General features: G+C 50.8%; 1 protein-coding gene across 4 annotated transcripts in view; it reads right to left on the bottom strand.

Moving 5' to 3' along the window:
- Nucleotides 1-16,686, bottom strand: part of MTMR14 (myotubularin related protein 14) — a 43,314-nt gene that overhangs the window by 6,603 nt on the left and 20,025 nt on the right. For 3 of the 4 annotated variants that reach the window (XM_037801230.1, XM_037801238.1, XM_037801247.1), the window contains exons 10-17: nucleotides 11,471-11,537; nucleotides 10,139-10,224; nucleotides 9,766-9,842; nucleotides 9,509-9,545; nucleotides 7,202-7,272; nucleotides 6,289-6,347; nucleotides 5,979-6,117; nucleotides 5,062-5,241 (exon numbers count right to left, since the gene is read on the bottom strand). In XM_037801230.1, coding sequence (XP_037657158.1) covers nucleotides 5,062-5,241; nucleotides 5,979-6,117; nucleotides 6,289-6,347; nucleotides 7,202-7,272; nucleotides 9,509-9,545; nucleotides 9,766-9,842; nucleotides 10,139-10,224; nucleotides 11,471-11,537 — 716 coding nt within the window. The remainder of the gene's footprint in view (nucleotides 1-5,061; nucleotides 5,242-5,978; nucleotides 6,118-6,288; nucleotides 6,348-7,201; nucleotides 7,273-9,508; nucleotides 9,546-9,765; nucleotides 9,843-10,138; nucleotides 10,225-11,470; nucleotides 11,538-16,686) is intronic. The other variant, XM_037801255.1, reaches the window with a different exon arrangement.

Raw genomic sequence — 16,686 nt, 5'->3', positions numbered from 1 at the left:
CCAGCTGCCACTGCCCTGATATGACCCAAAGGCTCTCAGATACACGACTGACTGAGACAGGTCCTTAATCACAGCTGGTTTACTGAGCATTTATGGAAAGGAAGAGTATTTACTGTGTGCAAGGTACTTCACTCCATCATCTCACTTAAACCCAAACCTCTGAAGGCCATCTGTATTCCCACTCTAAAGAGGGGATGAAAAAAATTGAGCTCAGAGAGAAGTGATTTTTCTAAGCCACACAGTTTTAACAACAGTGGCAAAGTTGGAATTAAAACCCAGGACTGACCAAAGTCCTTGCTATCCCTGTAATCCACTGAGTTTTCCTTCCTGGTCAGGGGTGGTGGGGAACTTAGGGACTGGCTCAGGGATAGGCACATAACCAACTGGAGTAAAGCTAAGAACTTCAAATCTATGGCTGGAAAACAGAGGCCCCCACGTTACCTCTGGATACCAGGAAAGAAGCAGGCTGTCCTAGGAACTGCTAAAATCTATTTTACCACCATTAGAGAAACTGGCAAGAGGAAAGAACCACAGAGAAATGAAGATGGAGCCCTCATCAGGCTGTGCCCGAAGGCCACCTTTCTACCAGATTTTTCCTTAAGAGCTGACAGGTTTCCTTTATTGTTTAAACCAGTTTGAGATGGATTTACTGTAACTTGGATCTGAAAGTATATGAATTGGCATAACCTGACAGAAGCTTGAAGGTACACTTAGTTAGGAAGGGCTCTGGAGTTGCTAGTCTAAGTCTCTGATTATACAAATGAGAAAACAGAAGCCCAAAGACAACAAGTGACTCGTGTCAAGTTATACAGGGAATACGTGGCTTTGAGGGGACCTGGGATGTCAGCTGATCAAAACTACACCTCACCCCACCCCCAGCTGACCCCCTCCCTCTGATACTGCCAGTTGATGGCCCTACCCAAGTGAATGCCTCCAGGAACTAGGCCTCAGGGCCTGAACAAGCAGAGCAGCTGACTTCAGAGATGGCTAGGACAGGATTGCTTATCACATTTGAAAAAGAAACCTCACTCTTCACCCAGCCTGGCTTTTAAACACCTCACAGGGATGGGGGATGGTCACATAAAGCCAGGACCTGTGGGGCTCCTGCAGCAGCCTGAGAAATCTAATGGGAACTCAAGGCTTCATCTCTGGGTTTTCAGCTGGGAATGCCCTCAGATTTCCCATCGCTCATTCCTGATCTGGAGCTGTGGCCCCACGTGAGAACACATCAAACACAGGACAGGAACCGAGGTGTTGCAGAAAGCAGCCTAGAATGGGGTTCATTGCTTATAAGAAGGGAGCAGGTGGTGGCTGGGGGAGGGAGCAGCTAACTGGGCAGAGAACAGTTCCTATGTTGCTACTTAGCTATTCCAACAGGCTGCTGGGCGTCCCTCAGTCGAGCTCATCCGCTCTTCAGGCAGCCTGGCTTCTTGCTGGGCTCAGTGGTGGCCTCATCCCTCCTCAGGCATGGACAGTGCTGTGTTGGCAACTCCCCTACCCATAATGGGTGTCTGACTCCACAGCAGAGACAAAGGCCATGCAGGGCAGAAGTGGCACATAGCTCAGAGCACTGGTCCTGCCCCTTCCCAGCTCCCAGCCCCGTAACTGCTGAGAGACTTAATTATGGTACTGAAATGCAGCCTCATCAGATGCTGCTGCAGTGGTAGCTAATAATTCAAAAAAGCCATAAGTCTTCCCAGCAAGGGCTTGGGCTGGATAAGAATCACCAAACTTTCTTCCCAACCTGGCCGCAGCTATTACTTAATCTAGAACAAACTTTCACTGTTTCCTTTCACAGGTGAGTTCTCCTTTAAATGACATACATAGTGGTAGCCAATAAATACATGAAAGATGCTCAACATCATTAGCCATCAGGGAAATGTAGATCAAAAACCACAATGAGATACCATTTCACACCTAACAAAATGGCTACTATTTAAATGGGAGACAAGTATTGGTGAGGATGTGGAGAAATAGGAACCTTTGTGCACTGTTGGTGGAAGGTAAAATCGTGCAGCTGCTATGGAAGATAGTTTGGCAGTTTCTCAGAAAGTGAAGTACAGAACTACCGTATAAGTGGGCAATCCCACTTCTAGACACATACCCAAGAGAACTGAAAGCAGGGACCTGAACAGGTATTTGCACAGCAATATTCACAGCATTATTCACAACTGCCATAAGGTAAAAACAACCCAAATGTCCATAAACAGATGAATGGATAAACAAAACATGGTACAGATGCACAGTGAAACAGTATTCAGCCATAAAAAAGAAGGAAATTCTGATGTATGCTACAATATGGATGAACCTTGAAGACATCATGCTAAGTGAAATAAACCAGACACAAATGGGCAAATACTCTATGATCGCATATGAAATAAGCAGAATATGCAAATTCATGAAGTCAGAAACTATAAAAAAGGTTACCAGGGGCTAAGTGGGGGAGGGGAACAGGGAGTTCATGTTTAGTTGGTATGTAGTTTCTGTCCAGGGTGATGGAAAAGTTTTGGGAAAGGATGATGGTGATGGAGACATAATTTTGTGAATATAATTAACACCACTGAATTGTATATTTGAAAAGGGACAAAAGGGGAAGTTTTAGGTTGTGTACAAGTTACCATATACATATACACATACACAAAACAACCCATAGAACTGCACAATACAAAGAGTGAACCCTAATGTGAACATTAGGCTAAAGTTAATGGCATAATTATAATATTGTTTCACCAACTGTAATAAAAGTACCACACTAACTCACAATGTTAATAGAGAAAAGTGAATGTGTGTGAGAGAGGGGTTATGTATGGGAACTCTACTTTCTGCATGTTTTTTCTGTAAATTACAGCTGTTCTAATTAAATAAGATAAAAAAAGAGATGCATGTAGAATTAGGAAATATAAAACCCAGACATTTGTATTTTGAGGGGTTTTTCAGCTGTCCCATAGCTTTACTGAAGGATTTCTTTCTCCACAATTCCCCCTACTGCATTTTAAATTGTCACCTAAGAGAATCAGGAAAGCTAATGACAGGATCCCTCAGGCACTTTAAGACTAAAGAGACTAAATTAATTTTAATGTTAATGGAAACATAATTAGAATGCTCTGAATCTGAATAATCTAGTCTTTCAACCCCTATGGCAAACCGGCATCCAATCCAGAAGGACTGTGTTGTATGGCCGGCCCAGGCAGGCTCCAAAGGGGGCCCTCCCGGAATAGACCAGCAGAAGGATCAAACAGCTCGCAGCAGCCCCCCCAAAGCCTCTCAAAGGCCTTGTGCTCCACTTTGGTCCCACTCTCCAAGCTCTGCCAGGCCTCAGCACACAGAGCTGGAGGCCAGGACACCTGTAACCCTCCTCAGCCCTGAGGGAAGGGCCTTGGTGGCCATCCTGGACTGACCTGAAAGTGGGCCACCCAGTGCAGCTAGAGAAACACAGGGGAGACTAAGGGTGGGGATATGGGAAGCCTTCTCTCTCCTCCCCACCCCCCGAACCATCAAGAGATCAGAGAGCAGAATCTTTTGGTAGGAAGAAAGGGATGATAAAAAGCTAGGAGTGTGGGAAAGGTTGTGGGTGCTGCCTCAGCTGAGAATCTCCCAGCAGTTTGGACAGTTAAGACGGGCAGGACCTAGAAGCAAGAGGCTTCCTGGTTTCCTCCCCAGTTCCAGGCAGAAAAGGAGACAGGGACCATGAGCAGGGGCTCCAGCCCAGAACAGCAAGGGGCATGCAGGGCCACAGCAGCCCTGGAGAAGCCCTGAGGAAAGCTGGGCATGCACCACCAGCCCCATGCAGAGGGTGTGAGTGAGCACAGGCCACATGGGCTTGTCTGCCGGGCACCACCCCTCTGGCTCAGCCATGTCCAAACCTCCCAGGGGCTGGGGCCTCACAGTCTTCACTGAACAGACTTGCTACAGCCTTGAGAGTTCTAAGTGAAAGGGCACACCTCTTAGAGGTAAGCAAGGTCACCTCTGGACAGGGGAGTCCAGAGTCCCTATTCACCTTGCAGCTTATTTGCTCTGCCTAAGTGGGGAGGGTCCTCTTCTCCATCTTCCTCCATTGCCTGCTTTTGTCCCAAATAACAGTAAACAGAAAAACCAAAGAGGGTGGTAATGGCAGGAGAGTTCCAGAAATTTCAGAAAGTCCTTCCTTTTTTACCAGCCTGTTACCAAGGAAGAAACTGAGTCCCAAAGTCAAACAGCCATCATATGGCAGAGCCGGACTCAAACCTGAGATGGATTCCAGAACCCATGCTCTTTCTGCTAAATCTCTTTCTCCCTGGGCTTGACTAGGGACTCCTACATCCCACAATGCTATGTACACTCCTGTGCTAGACAACCTCATAACTTTACAAAGCAGAAAACAATCCATAGGATTCTTTCCCTGGGGGCACAAAACAGAAAAAGTTATATGCGGTCAGCTAGAAAATGTGTTCTCCAAGTGCTTCCCCATCCCTCAATTCCAAGCCTCTGGTTCAGTGCTGTTTTTAACCAAATCCAGGGAAAATACTTCCTGCAACACAGCCCAGCCTTGCCTCTGGTGCATCCATCCTGCCTGAGCTGCTCCCTTTCTAGGTGCATAGGCTCCTCTGGTTTGCCCCAGCCACACACATCTAGCCAGTTCCCTAGCAGTTATTTTCTTTTCTCCTCACTGACCCCACCAATCCAGACATGGAAAGTCAGAAAAGGGACTCAGACCATCTAAATCCATCCTCTTCAATCAGAATGTGAGGTCTACGGGGGAACTGGGACATGCAAAGAAGACAGGCTGAAGCAGACAAACTCTCTACCCAGCATGTCACACCACTGCATCTGGATTCCCCATCTGCCAGAGCTCCAGGAAGGATCTTAAACCACTCTACAAACTAGCCCCTGCTTTGTGCCGAAACACTAGCCCATCCTCCAAATAGCATCTTGTACTGGAATCTCGTCAACCTCCTCTGGCCTCCTGGGCACTACTGCCTACCAGGCCACGAAGGCAGCTTAGGCACAGGAACACCCACCCTCCAGCCTTGTGAGGAGGGAGGACTGGCCGCCTCCACCAGCAGGGGCTTTGGAGCTCCTCACCTGGGTTTGGGAACCTCTAGGGGACTGCTACCCATCCTGAAAAAGTTGTCAGAATGGTTCGAGGATGAGGAGCTGGAAGACTTGGCTTCCACCAGCCCCTGGTGGGAAGGCAGGCGGTCCTCTGAAGGCTGCGGCCGGTTCCAGAGCACACTCTGTGGAGAGGATGAGTGACTCTTCCTCCTGTGGTGGAAGGAGGAGGGCTGTCAGGCCGAAGCACCATCTAGGCAAGGCTTCTGCCGCTCCTGAGGACTCTAAGGGCCTAGCCTCTCTCCACTGGAAAAAGGCCACATGGAAGTGGGCGCATGCTTGGCACTGCCTGCTTCCAGGGCTCAGGGCCACAGGCAACAAGGACAGGGTCTTCACAGGGGGGTGTAACAGCCAAACAACACTGGCCTGCTGGCTTGAGTCCATGTCAGAAAAGGACTCTTCGCTAACCAGTCAGGAACTCTTCTTACCTTCAAATGTTATAAAAAATTTTCAACCACTGTCCAGGGAGAAAGTCCCTAGCTTCCATCAGCTTCTCAGAGGTGACCCTCAAACAAGTTTCCAAGTCCCAGTCATCATCCTGCCCTCACTTTTTGTGGTTTTCTCCTGTCTTTTCTCTAACCTGGCTCCCACCTCCCAGGGAAATGAAACAAGGGAGCATGCCCAGGGAGTTCCTCTGCCCAGCCCAGCCCAGCCCGTCCTGCCTTCATGCTACAGGGAGCTCCTGCCCTTTATGCTCCTGGTCCAGCAGCATCTCTCCCCAACCAGGTGGCTGGCCCCTGAAGCCCAGGACAGGCAGCAGGAACATGAGCTGTGCTCTCTAGCCTACTACAGGAGGTCCCCTTTGTTGCTCGAACTCCTGCGTGGCTCCCTGGAGCTGGTAGCCCTTGACCATAGCTGTGAGCAAGTGTGGTTCCAGCCAGGCCCCTCACCAAGCTGCCTGAGTCTGTGCTCCTGCCGGGGCCAGCTCCACGGCCTCATAGCTGAAGCTCCCAGCTGCTCCTGGGGAGCTCTCCATGACCAGGGAGAAATCACTGCCAAGGCTGGTGGTGCTGCCACGGTCCCTCCGTCCTGAAAGAGGCCAGTGCCTTCCATCAATGCATTATCTTTACCCACGCCTGGTCCCCCACCTCTTCCATACTATACAGCTGGAAAGAGAAGCTTCTAGAACCAACAGTTCCTGCATGGTCTGTACTCAAAGATGTGCAGAGGAAGGAAAGTCTGCTGGGGTCCAGGACTCACTCAGCATGCAGATATCTTCCAACGTGAAGCCCAAATCCCGGGCTGGCAAACTCTTCCTCCTGTAGAGATACCCACAGAGCAGTGAACTGCAGATCTGGCTGGGGTGTCCCATGGCTGACCCCCACCACCCCTTCCCAAGAAAGAAGCTCCAAGCTACTGACAGCTCATGAAGACAGGTTCGAAGTAAAGAGTGCTGCAAAATGCCAGGCCCACTTCTGGGATCCACGCTGCCTGGTTATGACTATCACCTGGGTGCAGATTTGAGGCCACAAGGTGTGCTCCCCACCATCCGCTTAGCTTCTGAGAGCTCAAGTCTGGCCCAGAATACACTGGGAACTTGGGTTAGGAAGGCAAGGGGTCCCAGAAAGGACACCAACTCGTGGAGGGATCCTAAGGCAATGGTCAGCCAAGACTCTCATATTTCCCAAGTGGACTTACGTGCCACTTTGGAGAGCTGTGGCACGTATGTGGGTATGTGTGTGTGTGTAGGGGTGAGGGGGCAGGCATGCCTGCTGCAGTAGTCCAGGGAGGGCAGCAATCAGCTGCTTCTATGGGGCAGGGAACTTTGGGAAGGGGCAGAGAATATGGCAATTTGGAAGTCTTCCCATCCTTGGGCGGGCTTTTCTCTGCAGTGACACGCCCCAGTCTCCAAGTCACCAAAGACCACTCTTCTCTCCCCTAGCCTCTGCTACTGTGACTCCAGGCTGTCCCCAACACTCTGCCTCACCTGCAGAGGAACCTCACTCACCTACCGGCCTCACCAGGGCCCCTACCCTCCCCCAGCATCAAGGAGGCCACCTGCCAATTGGGCAGTGACTTACGGCAGGTATAAGGTGGCCGGGCCCTGCCTGCTCCTGGAGCAACCCTCCCAGGGCACTGTGGGCCCAGACTGAGAACGGCAGGCCTACCTTACCTCTGTGACTTCAAAGCAGAGAATTCCTCAGAGGTGATATGCTTCAAAAAATTGAAGCAGAAGAAGAAAATCTGAGAAAGCAAACAAAAGCCCACAATGAACAGATGGCCTGCTCCCAGGAAAAGGATCACAGGCATGACTCCCAGGAGAGGATGAATGGCAAGTCGGCCGCTCCTATAGGATGGCAGCCCTACCCGGGCCCCACGCTGGATATTCTGGTCTGTGAATAGTGTGGGTCATGGAGGAGGCTCAGCAGGGCCTGGCAGATGCAGCTGGCTGGGGGTAGGAAGGGATGGTGTTTCCTTCCTGGGAATGCAAGAGATTAAGCCAGCAGTATTTCAAACTAGTTCAAACTCCACACACATGTTCTCTTGCTGTTGAGAAGGATAAAGAGAACAATAGTTTCTTCCCTCACCCCTTCTAAGAACCCCAGGGAGAGGCTGACAGGGAAGGACAACTGTGAGGGAGAGATAATTGGGGGGCAGGGAGATTAATAGACAGAGCAGGAACATGATGGAAGGGAAAGGGATCAAATTTGGGAAGGGGCAGCCAGAAATTGTGGGCCAGAAGAACTGGGCATGGGGGCAGCACTGCCTGGCCCAGAGCCTGTAGTGCTCTGGAGCTGAGGGTCAGGTCTGAAGCGTGAGGCAGGTGCAGGCAGAAGGAAAGTCCTGAGCTCCAGGGGCACTCCTAGCTGTGGGGGCAAGTTGTTCTCCCTGCCAGCCTGCCCTCCAGGCCCGTGGCTCTCCAGCCTCCTGCCACTGTTCACAAGACTTCACTTCTCCAAGTTATTTTGATATGGGTGGCCCAGTCACCCCTCACTCAGAAATACCTACATGGTATGCCCCAGAAGATTTTTCTTTTTAAGTAACTAAATAAAAGGGTGTCCAGGTCCATATGGAAAATGTGTTACATAAACTTAAACAGATGTACTAGCTGCAGACTTTAGTCTTTCATGTGCTAATGTGCTCTGCGAACCTCAAAGGTGGGGGAAGGGGACAGAGCAAGCAGTGTTTCGTTAACAGGGCACCTGGTTTGTTAGTTAATTTTTTAGAAGCAGTGTCTGAGTCTGGTGGGGTAAGAGAAAAAGACTGTATCCTGAAGACTAACTCTCCCACCTAAGGAGACCTGGCTTATGCTGAGAGATATCAAGGGTTGAACTCAGCTCGAGCTCATTTAGCCTCATCCTCTGCCCCCTTCTCTGTGGGTGGAATCTGGCCTGCTCTGGGGGAAGTGGCATATGGAGGGCACAATGTCCCGGAGCACCAGCAGGCCGCCAAGCGAGAGGCCACAACGGGGCTTCAGGCGCTGACTGCAATGTCAAAGGGGCCGCTTCTGACAGTTTGTGGAGGCCTCTGAGGAGGCGGCTTATGAGTACCATGGCCCTGGCAGATGTGGTAAGTGCTCCAGAGAAGCACCTAGAAAAGGGTGAGCAGTAGGTGAGAGGGAGGAATAAGAGGCAGTGGCACAAAAGAAGATGCCTGGGGAAGAAAGCACTCTCAGGAGAGCTGCATGAGAAAGAGGCTGCAGGAAAATAAGGGGGCGGTGGGTAGAAGAGAAGCACTGCTGGGGGAAGACCCTTGCTGGGCATCTGGACGCATTCTCTTAGCAAGGCAGCACAAGGAATCAGAGGCTTGGCAGGAAGTGGGACAAGGAGAATTCAAACCCAGGGCTGACACCAGGTCTGTGAGTGGGGAGAAGAGGATGGAAAACAAGCTTGCTCAAGTAAAAAGGACAGGATGTGAGAGGCAGGGAGGAACAGGAAGATGATGCTGACCACATCTGAAGAACAAGGAGCAGCACGGTCCAGAGAGGAGGAAGACCCTGGAGCTGGGTCAGCAGTGCCAGGTTGGCCCAGTGGCTGTGGAGGAGCATGGCTGCACATGGGGTTTTAAAGTTTTGTGATGGGGGAAAAGGGGATGTGGAAGACCCTCTGTGTTTCAGATGTAAGGACAGGGGGCACATAAAAAGGACTCATAAACTGGTTTCAGAGTTTAGTGCAGAAAACAAGGCACTCATAAGAAGGATGGCAATCAAAGGAAGGGGCAAGAACTGACATGCAGAGGCCCCAGGCAGCCGTGGAACTCCCCACACGGGTGTGGACCAGTATCTTCTCTGTGGCAAAGGGGAGGGTGGAGGCTCCAGGGGAGGAGCACTGGTGCCCTGGGCTTTTCCCACCATGCTGCCCAGGAAGGCGAGGGAACTGGCATTGACAGAGCATGGAAAGCGGGTATCCTTCCTGACAGCAGCGGAGCCTGAGGCTCAGGAAATCCTGAGCTGTGTTTACAGACCACGGGCAGCACTTACCTCCTCTCCTTTGCTGAGCCGGTCTACCAACATGTGTCTGAAAAAAGGGAAAGGAAGTTGGAATGACCAGCACTGAGACAAGAGGGTCAAAAAAAAGCACTTGAACCTGGGGGCAGCGGGGGTCAATCAGCTTCTCCAGCCCAGCTCAAGGGTCAGGGAAGCCACCATGCCACTCAGACAGAAACCCAGGTGCCCAGGCATTGGCTCCATCCCCCTGCAACTCCCATCCCCAAACCTGGCCTTCCTCTCAGGCTTACCCAAAAAGGAACCAGTCATAGGCCACAGTCAGGTAGAGGATCTCGGCAGGCTGAAGGGCTGTGTGCACCAGCCCATCCTGCAGTGGAACAGGAAAGATGAGATCCGAAGGCTGCCTTCCCACAAGGATGGTCCCCTGCCTCCTCCTTCCCTCCTCAGCCAAGACCTGGTGACAACTCAGGGCCCTGGGAGAGACGGGTGTAGTGACTAACCACCCCAGGGTCAGGTTTAAACCAAACACCTGCTCTGAGTCATTGGGGTCCCTTGCCTCAAGTCTTCCCTACTTTCTGGAGGCAATCTAACACTCCCAGGGGTAGATCCTGGCAGGGGCCAGTGAATGCTCACTGACCCACACCCCAGCCCATGCATACTCACAGCCCACAAGGAAAGGCGGAGGAGCGAGATGAAGAGGGGGGTCCGATCCCAGCCTGAGATACAGTGGACCAGCAGCCCACTGTCGTCTGCTCGGGAGCCACAGAATTGGAGGTCCAGGAGAGAAACAGAGTGGACTGATGAGAAGGAGTATGAGGGGGGCCAGCCTAGCACCCTAGTCTCTCTTACCCAAGATCCTTCTCCAACCTAGTACAAAAAGGGGTGTGAGGCAGGCATCTGTCTTGTCTGCAGCATTCCTTCTTCTTTCTTTTGGGGAAGGTTTCCAGCCTGGACTGCCTACTCTATCCAGACTGGATATGCAGGGTTGACCTGCATCTCCCAGCCCAATGTTTCCCTGGGGGCACTACAGAACTGGGGTGGGGACAGTTCTTCACTATGCAGGGCACTTAGTACCCCTGGCCCCCACCCACCAAATGCCAGCAGTCCCCCAACATCCAACTCTCCAGACACACATTTTCAAAAACCCTCTTGAGGGGTGGTGCTGTCCCAGGTAGAGAATGACTGGCTTGTTCCAGGGACAGGCACTGACTTGTCTTTGCACTCCAGGCCATAGTGACTGGTTCAAGGATGGACACTTCCCACACCAGACCCACAAGCATGAGCTCTGGTCCTTATACTGGGACAGTGGCCCTCTTTCTTCTTGGGAAGCTACAATGGTAGGAAATAAGCATGGAATGGTTGCCAGCCATGAAGCTAACAAAAAGCAGTGAGTACGAGAAATGCAGAAAAGGTTCTGTATGATCTTTTTTAAATACCGGGATGGTTCCATTAGACAATACATTTGCATTTGTCCAAGGAAGTCCAACTCCAAAGAAATTCTGGTTGACACTGATGAGTTAGAACCAGCCTGCCCTGGAGACAATGAGTGGGACACAGGCCCGATTCAACAGGAAGAGAAAACTGCCTTGGGCATCCTCCAGAGAAAAGGCCTTCTCAAGACTTTGGTCTGTGCCTGCTGAGGGAAGCCAGGGCTTGTCCTCTTGATCTCAAGCCTTATCTTTCTAAGGTAGAGGCCCATCCTGGCCCCCCACAAAATGCTCAACGCTTAGAGGCTGTCTGATCTAGTGCAGAAACACACTGTGAGTAGTTTAGATGTAAGGAGTTCCTAATTTGTTTTCCAGGGTTTTGAAGTCAGGGAAGAGAGCTGCCAAAAGTTAAGTCCCACACAGCTGTGGGATTCTAAGGCACCCCCAAATCCCTCTCCCACAGAACAGGAGAGAGGTGTGTGGCCCCAATGAGTAGGCAGCTGGAGTGTTATGAAATGGAAACTCCCAGAAGACAGAACAGCTGAGAGCTCAGAAGAGACAGACTCACCATCACTGTTAACTATGGAGAGCAGCAGTTTCAGGTAGTTTTGTGTCTGTTGCACCAGGTCCCAACTCTATTAGAGAAGATAAAAAAAGGGATATAGAAATAGATTGGCTCAACTTGGGAATTTAAAGTATTTAGAAAAACAAAATGCTAAGATTTATTCTGGGGCAGAAGTTCATGTAATAAAGAATCTTAGATAATGAAAGACCTTTGCACCCCTGCTCTGACAGCTCCCTTGGATCTCTCCCAATGCCCCAAACCCCACGGCCTCCCTTCTCTGTCATCTGATGTGCAGAGGGGAGAAAGGAAAAGGGATGCAGAGGCCTGGGCATCTCATACCCCACTCCCTGCAGCAGCAGCTACCCAGCAACTGCATGTCTATGTCCTCTAACTCCTGACCTGCCAGCACAGCTGTCAAGGGAGTTGATAAAGGTAGAGAAAGAGCCTCAAGCTAGTGGCCAATGTCTCAGGCCACATGCAAAAGCCATTCCTTCCATTGCCATCACACTGCAGAAACCAACTAAAGCATCAACCTTCTCATCAAACACATCACATTTGCATTTCACTGCTGTTCACTGCATACTCTCATCTGATGAATAATAAGTGCAGTTTGTTTGGCAGACAAAGTCTTTTCAGATATGAGGCCCCTGAGCTGGGAGATGGAAAATAAGCAAAACCTGTAAAGAGGTTGGGAGCCCCTGTTCTCGTCTCCGTAAAAGGCCCAGACAAGACTGAGAAGCAGCCCACCCAGAATATGGAGCTGCACAGAGGGGCCTGACCCAATTCTGCAGCTGCCTTCTGTGGTGGTGGCAGCTGCTCCACACAACTGCAGCTCGGGGTTCTGGGCTGCGCAGACAGGGCAGTAAATGCCAGAGAGCACTTCCCAGGGAAGGGGGGCAGGTTGGTAAACATGGCACCTGTAATTGGAATGGTTTTCCCAGGAATTTAAAACAAGCTCATAACCTGACCCTCCCACGGGCCCTGGAGAGTTCCGACCCACTTTCTGAGGCTCCAGAGACAGCTACTGCAGCGCTGTGCTAATAAAGTCATTACCCAGAGCAGCACGAGGGGTCTCTCAACTCATCTGGCTCAATGTGCCCACTGCCAAACGATTTCCCGAGCTCGCAGGGTGAGGACAAGGAAGAGAGGGAGGTGGAAGCTAGGCAGAACAAAGGGAGGGGGGAAGGTTGTGGGGAGACTGCAGCAGCAGCAAGGAGAGGACAAGAAGTGACCAAGGCCTGGCAAGCTTCACAGGTCTAACAGCCAGAGCAACTATCTGAAGGTGACACTGATGGCCAGAGAGAGGCAGACAGCTCATAATGCTCCCAGGACTGCAGAAGGAGTCACAGCCGTAGGGGAGTAGGGGGTGGGGTGGGGGAGGGTTGCTGGGCCAATGGAGTCCAACATCACACAGCTCAGCTGAGTGGGTGGATGGGGGCTGGGTGGGGACCTCTGCCCCTGCTAGACTCGGAAGTTCATGTTCTTAGTCACTGTTCTGTCCTGCAGGGACTTCCACAACCTCAGAGTTAGCGATACAAGTTGGGGGTGACTGCTGACCTGGGGAAGACCTAGGCCACTGAACTCCAGGTTCGACTTCATTGTCCTTCTCATCCTCTGTGCTCTGACAGCAGCCCCAGGGGCAGAGCAGAGAACTAGGTCTTTTGTGTGGGTCTAAGGCCAGCAGATCCTATTCATCCTTCCAAGGTTTGTCTCAGGATCTCCTCCATTGAGTCGTACGCCATGGCCACTTGTCAAGAACTCTATCACCTGTGTGAGGCTCATATTTTTGCTTCCTCCTGACTGAACCCTTTGGGTCAGAGGCTGTTTTTGCATCTCTAAGGCTTGGTGCTTGGGACTAACTAGTAGGCTGTAGATGAACAATCCCTCACTGAGGGGTTGTGGTCTCAGGCCACCTAAAGGAATAGCAGACCTTGGAAGGGGTCCTGGGCATAGCAAAGAATGTGTGTGCCTCTGAAAAGTGATACAGTCCGTGGAAGGCAGCACAATCCGCCCCCACCATGATGCCATACCATTCCTCCCTGCTCAGTCAGTGGGCATCAGCACATGGCTCCTGAGGGCCTGGCACTGGGGACCTGAGGGCAAGCACAGCAACTCCAGCCCTCAGGGGTCACAGGCAAGGGAAGACAGTGAACCATGCAGGCATGCTGACTGAAAAGGAGTATGTAACTGGAGAATATGCTATGGTCCATGGGGACTATCAGGGAATGCTTCTTGGAGGAGGCAACATCAAAGACTGTGAGTAAAAAAGCTGAGGGAAAGGAGTGTTTCTGGCAGAAAGAACAGCACCTGCAGGCTGGAGAGGCACCTTCAGCTGAAAGGAGGCCAGTGTGGTGCAGGGAGAAATGGGAGAGAAGAAACAGGTAGTCACAAGAACAGGCAGAGCCGGATGGCAGAGAGCTGGGTAAGCCCCGTAAGGGTCTCTGAACTATATCCTGAGGAACAAGGGTTTCAAGGCAGGAAGTGACAATGAGAACCCTTGCCTTATCATCTGAGCACACACTATCTGCCAAGTGCCATCCAAGTGCTTTGCATTTGCTATTCCATTACTCCCCCAAAGGGCTTTAGTCAAAGTGAGAAGCAGAGCTACAACGGTGGCCTAGTCTAGCTAGAGAAAAGGGAGATGGAGGCAAGAATTCAATAGTTTCAGAAAGGGCTTTTAAAGAACTAATGAAATACAGGGAAATTAGAGAAATTCAATTAACATTCATTAAAATTAAGAGAAATTGAGAGAACTGATGAGATTTAGTGATGGATGTAGGGGCTGAGCAGCTGGGTGACGGTGGCTGGGGTCACTGTGGTTTCAGCCAGCCCCGTTTTAGACACTTTGAGCTTGAGGTGGCCACATGCAGGGACCCTTGGGGCCCAGAGAGGCCTGGCCCAGAGCCCCAGGGCTGGGAGGCTTGGCAGCTTGGTGTGGATGGGCTTACTCAGGACGATGGTGGGGAGGAAGAGGCCCCCAGGACCCTCACAGAGAGGCCTGAGGAGGCGCTGAACCCACTGGCTGAACCCACACCTTCCTCCACTCCCTGGCCTGGCCCTCCCACCTTGGTGCCTGTAATCTTACTAGTGTTATCAGCCAACAAGCCTGCTTCCTAATTTTCATCTTTAAAACTGGTCTGGTATTTTAGAGAACATTTTCACACAGAGATGTTTGAGCCTTACCACAACTTTGAAACAGCTGACAAACTTCACTTGACAGAGGCAGTGAGGCTGTTTGCTCAAGGCCATCGAGCCTTGAGGGAGGGGCCAAGCAAGCCTGGATCTGATCTGGGGCCTCCACCTACCAAGCAGAACCCTCCCTCATATACAACAGGGCCTCCTTCCAAGGATGTCAACATCCTTGGCAGGATCAACACACCAAAATCTTCGAATTGCAACTGATTTGGTGAGTAGTTTATCAGATCCAGTTTGTGCCTGCATGAGGAAAAAACAGAGGCCAGAGGGGTCAGAAGATACTTGAGTTTTCCGCATGCAACAACTTAAGAAGGGAGCCTAGTTGTTCAGATGTGGCCCTCTCACTAGCTAAGCCAACTGGGTGGGTGAACTCGCTGCCCTCCCCAGTACGTGGGACCTGACTCCCAGGGTTGTAAATCTCCCTGGCAATGCAGGATATGACTCCCGGGGATGAATTTGGACCCGGCAGCATGGGATTGAGAACATCTTCTTGACCAAAAAGGGTATGAGAAATGAAATGAAATAAAGCTTCAGTGGCTGAGAGATTTCAAATGGAGTTGAGAGGTCACTCTGGTGGACATTCTTATACACTACACAGATAACACCTCTTAGGTTTTAATGTATTAGAATAGCTAGAAGTAGTTACCTGAAACTAACAAACTCCAACCCAGTAGCCTTGACTCTTGAAGACAATTGTGTAACAATGTAGATTACAAGGGGTGACAGTGTGATTGTGAAAACTTGTGGATCCCACTCCCTTTATCCAGTGTATGGATGGATGAGTAGAAAAATGGGGACAAAAACTAAATGAAAAACAGGGTGGGATGGGGGGGACGATCTGGGTGTTCTTTTTTACTTTTATTTTTTATTCTTATTATTTCTGGTGTAAGGAAAATGTTCAAAAATAGATTGGGGTGATGAATGCACAACTAGATGGTGGTACTGTGAACAGCTGGTTATACTGTTGGATGATTGTATGGTATGTAAATATATCTCAATAAAACTGAATTAAAAAAAAAAGGGAGGGAGCCTATAGGATTCTTTTGGCCACTCAGTTTGTCCAGGCACAGCCTGGGACATGAGACCAGGGGACAAGGTTGCCCCCAAATCTGTTCCTCCTCCTGGCTACAACGACCAACCCATGGCCTGCTCTCTTCCCTAAAGCCCCTTCTCTAGGGGAAGCACTGCACAGGAAGACCTGACATCACCCTAACTCATTCATTCAAATAGTTATTGAGAATCTACCTTGGGACCAGCTGCTATGTATACAGAGAAAATGGGAAAAACAGGATCCCTGCAATCAGGAGAAGGTACAGGGGGCTGTGAGAGTGAACAGTCACTGGCATGGGCTGGGCCAGACCTCCCTGAGAAAGGGAGGCCTTGGGGACAGATGGGAGTGACTGACACCTGGCGACAGAGGAAAGGAACAGGGAAACAGGATGTTTTCTAGCCATCCACTGGCTCAGTCTTTGAAACTCTCAGTGCTGTACCAGTTTGTGTTGGGGATGCACCCATCATGGATCCCCAACCTCTTGGAGCTCAGTCTGCCAGGGATGGGGAAGCAGCTCTGTCAATCAGTGATCGCAGCTCAGTGGGAAACTCAACAACAGCTATGCTGGGGGTTCAGGGGAAAGCAGGGAGCAGCAGCCAGCCTGCAATCCAGGGAAGTCTTCCTGGAGCCAAGTCAGCTAGAGGAGAGGTAGGTGAGTAGGGACAGCTGGGCAGAGGGATGAGGATGTGGGGAAGGTGGAGGTAAAAACAAGGCTACTCTGTCCTGGCTGAAGCAGGTGGTACACGAGCCTTTGGGCCTGTGTGGGTTAAACAAGGTACAGAGACAGACAGCCAGTCAGACCGTGAGCCCTTCCACAGGAGACTGTGACGGGAGAAACACAATGGAAGTCATTTTAAGGTTTCTGTAGTCAAATGAGGTCAGGCAGTTCTATGCTTCCTCTGGCAGAGCACAGTTAAAAGAAAGCAAGAGAAAATGAAAAAAGCCCGTAAAGCCCAGATCTGGAGAAGCACAC

The sequence above is a fragment of the Choloepus didactylus genome, chromosome 1, assembly GCF_015220235.1.
Source record: "Choloepus didactylus isolate mChoDid1 chromosome 1, mChoDid1.pri, whole genome shotgun sequence".
Lineage (NCBI taxonomy): Eukaryota > Metazoa > Chordata > Mammalia > Pilosa > Megalonychidae > Choloepus > Choloepus didactylus.
The sequence above is the reverse complement of the archived record's forward strand: the minus strand, read 5'-3'. Positions and strand labels throughout refer to the sequence as shown.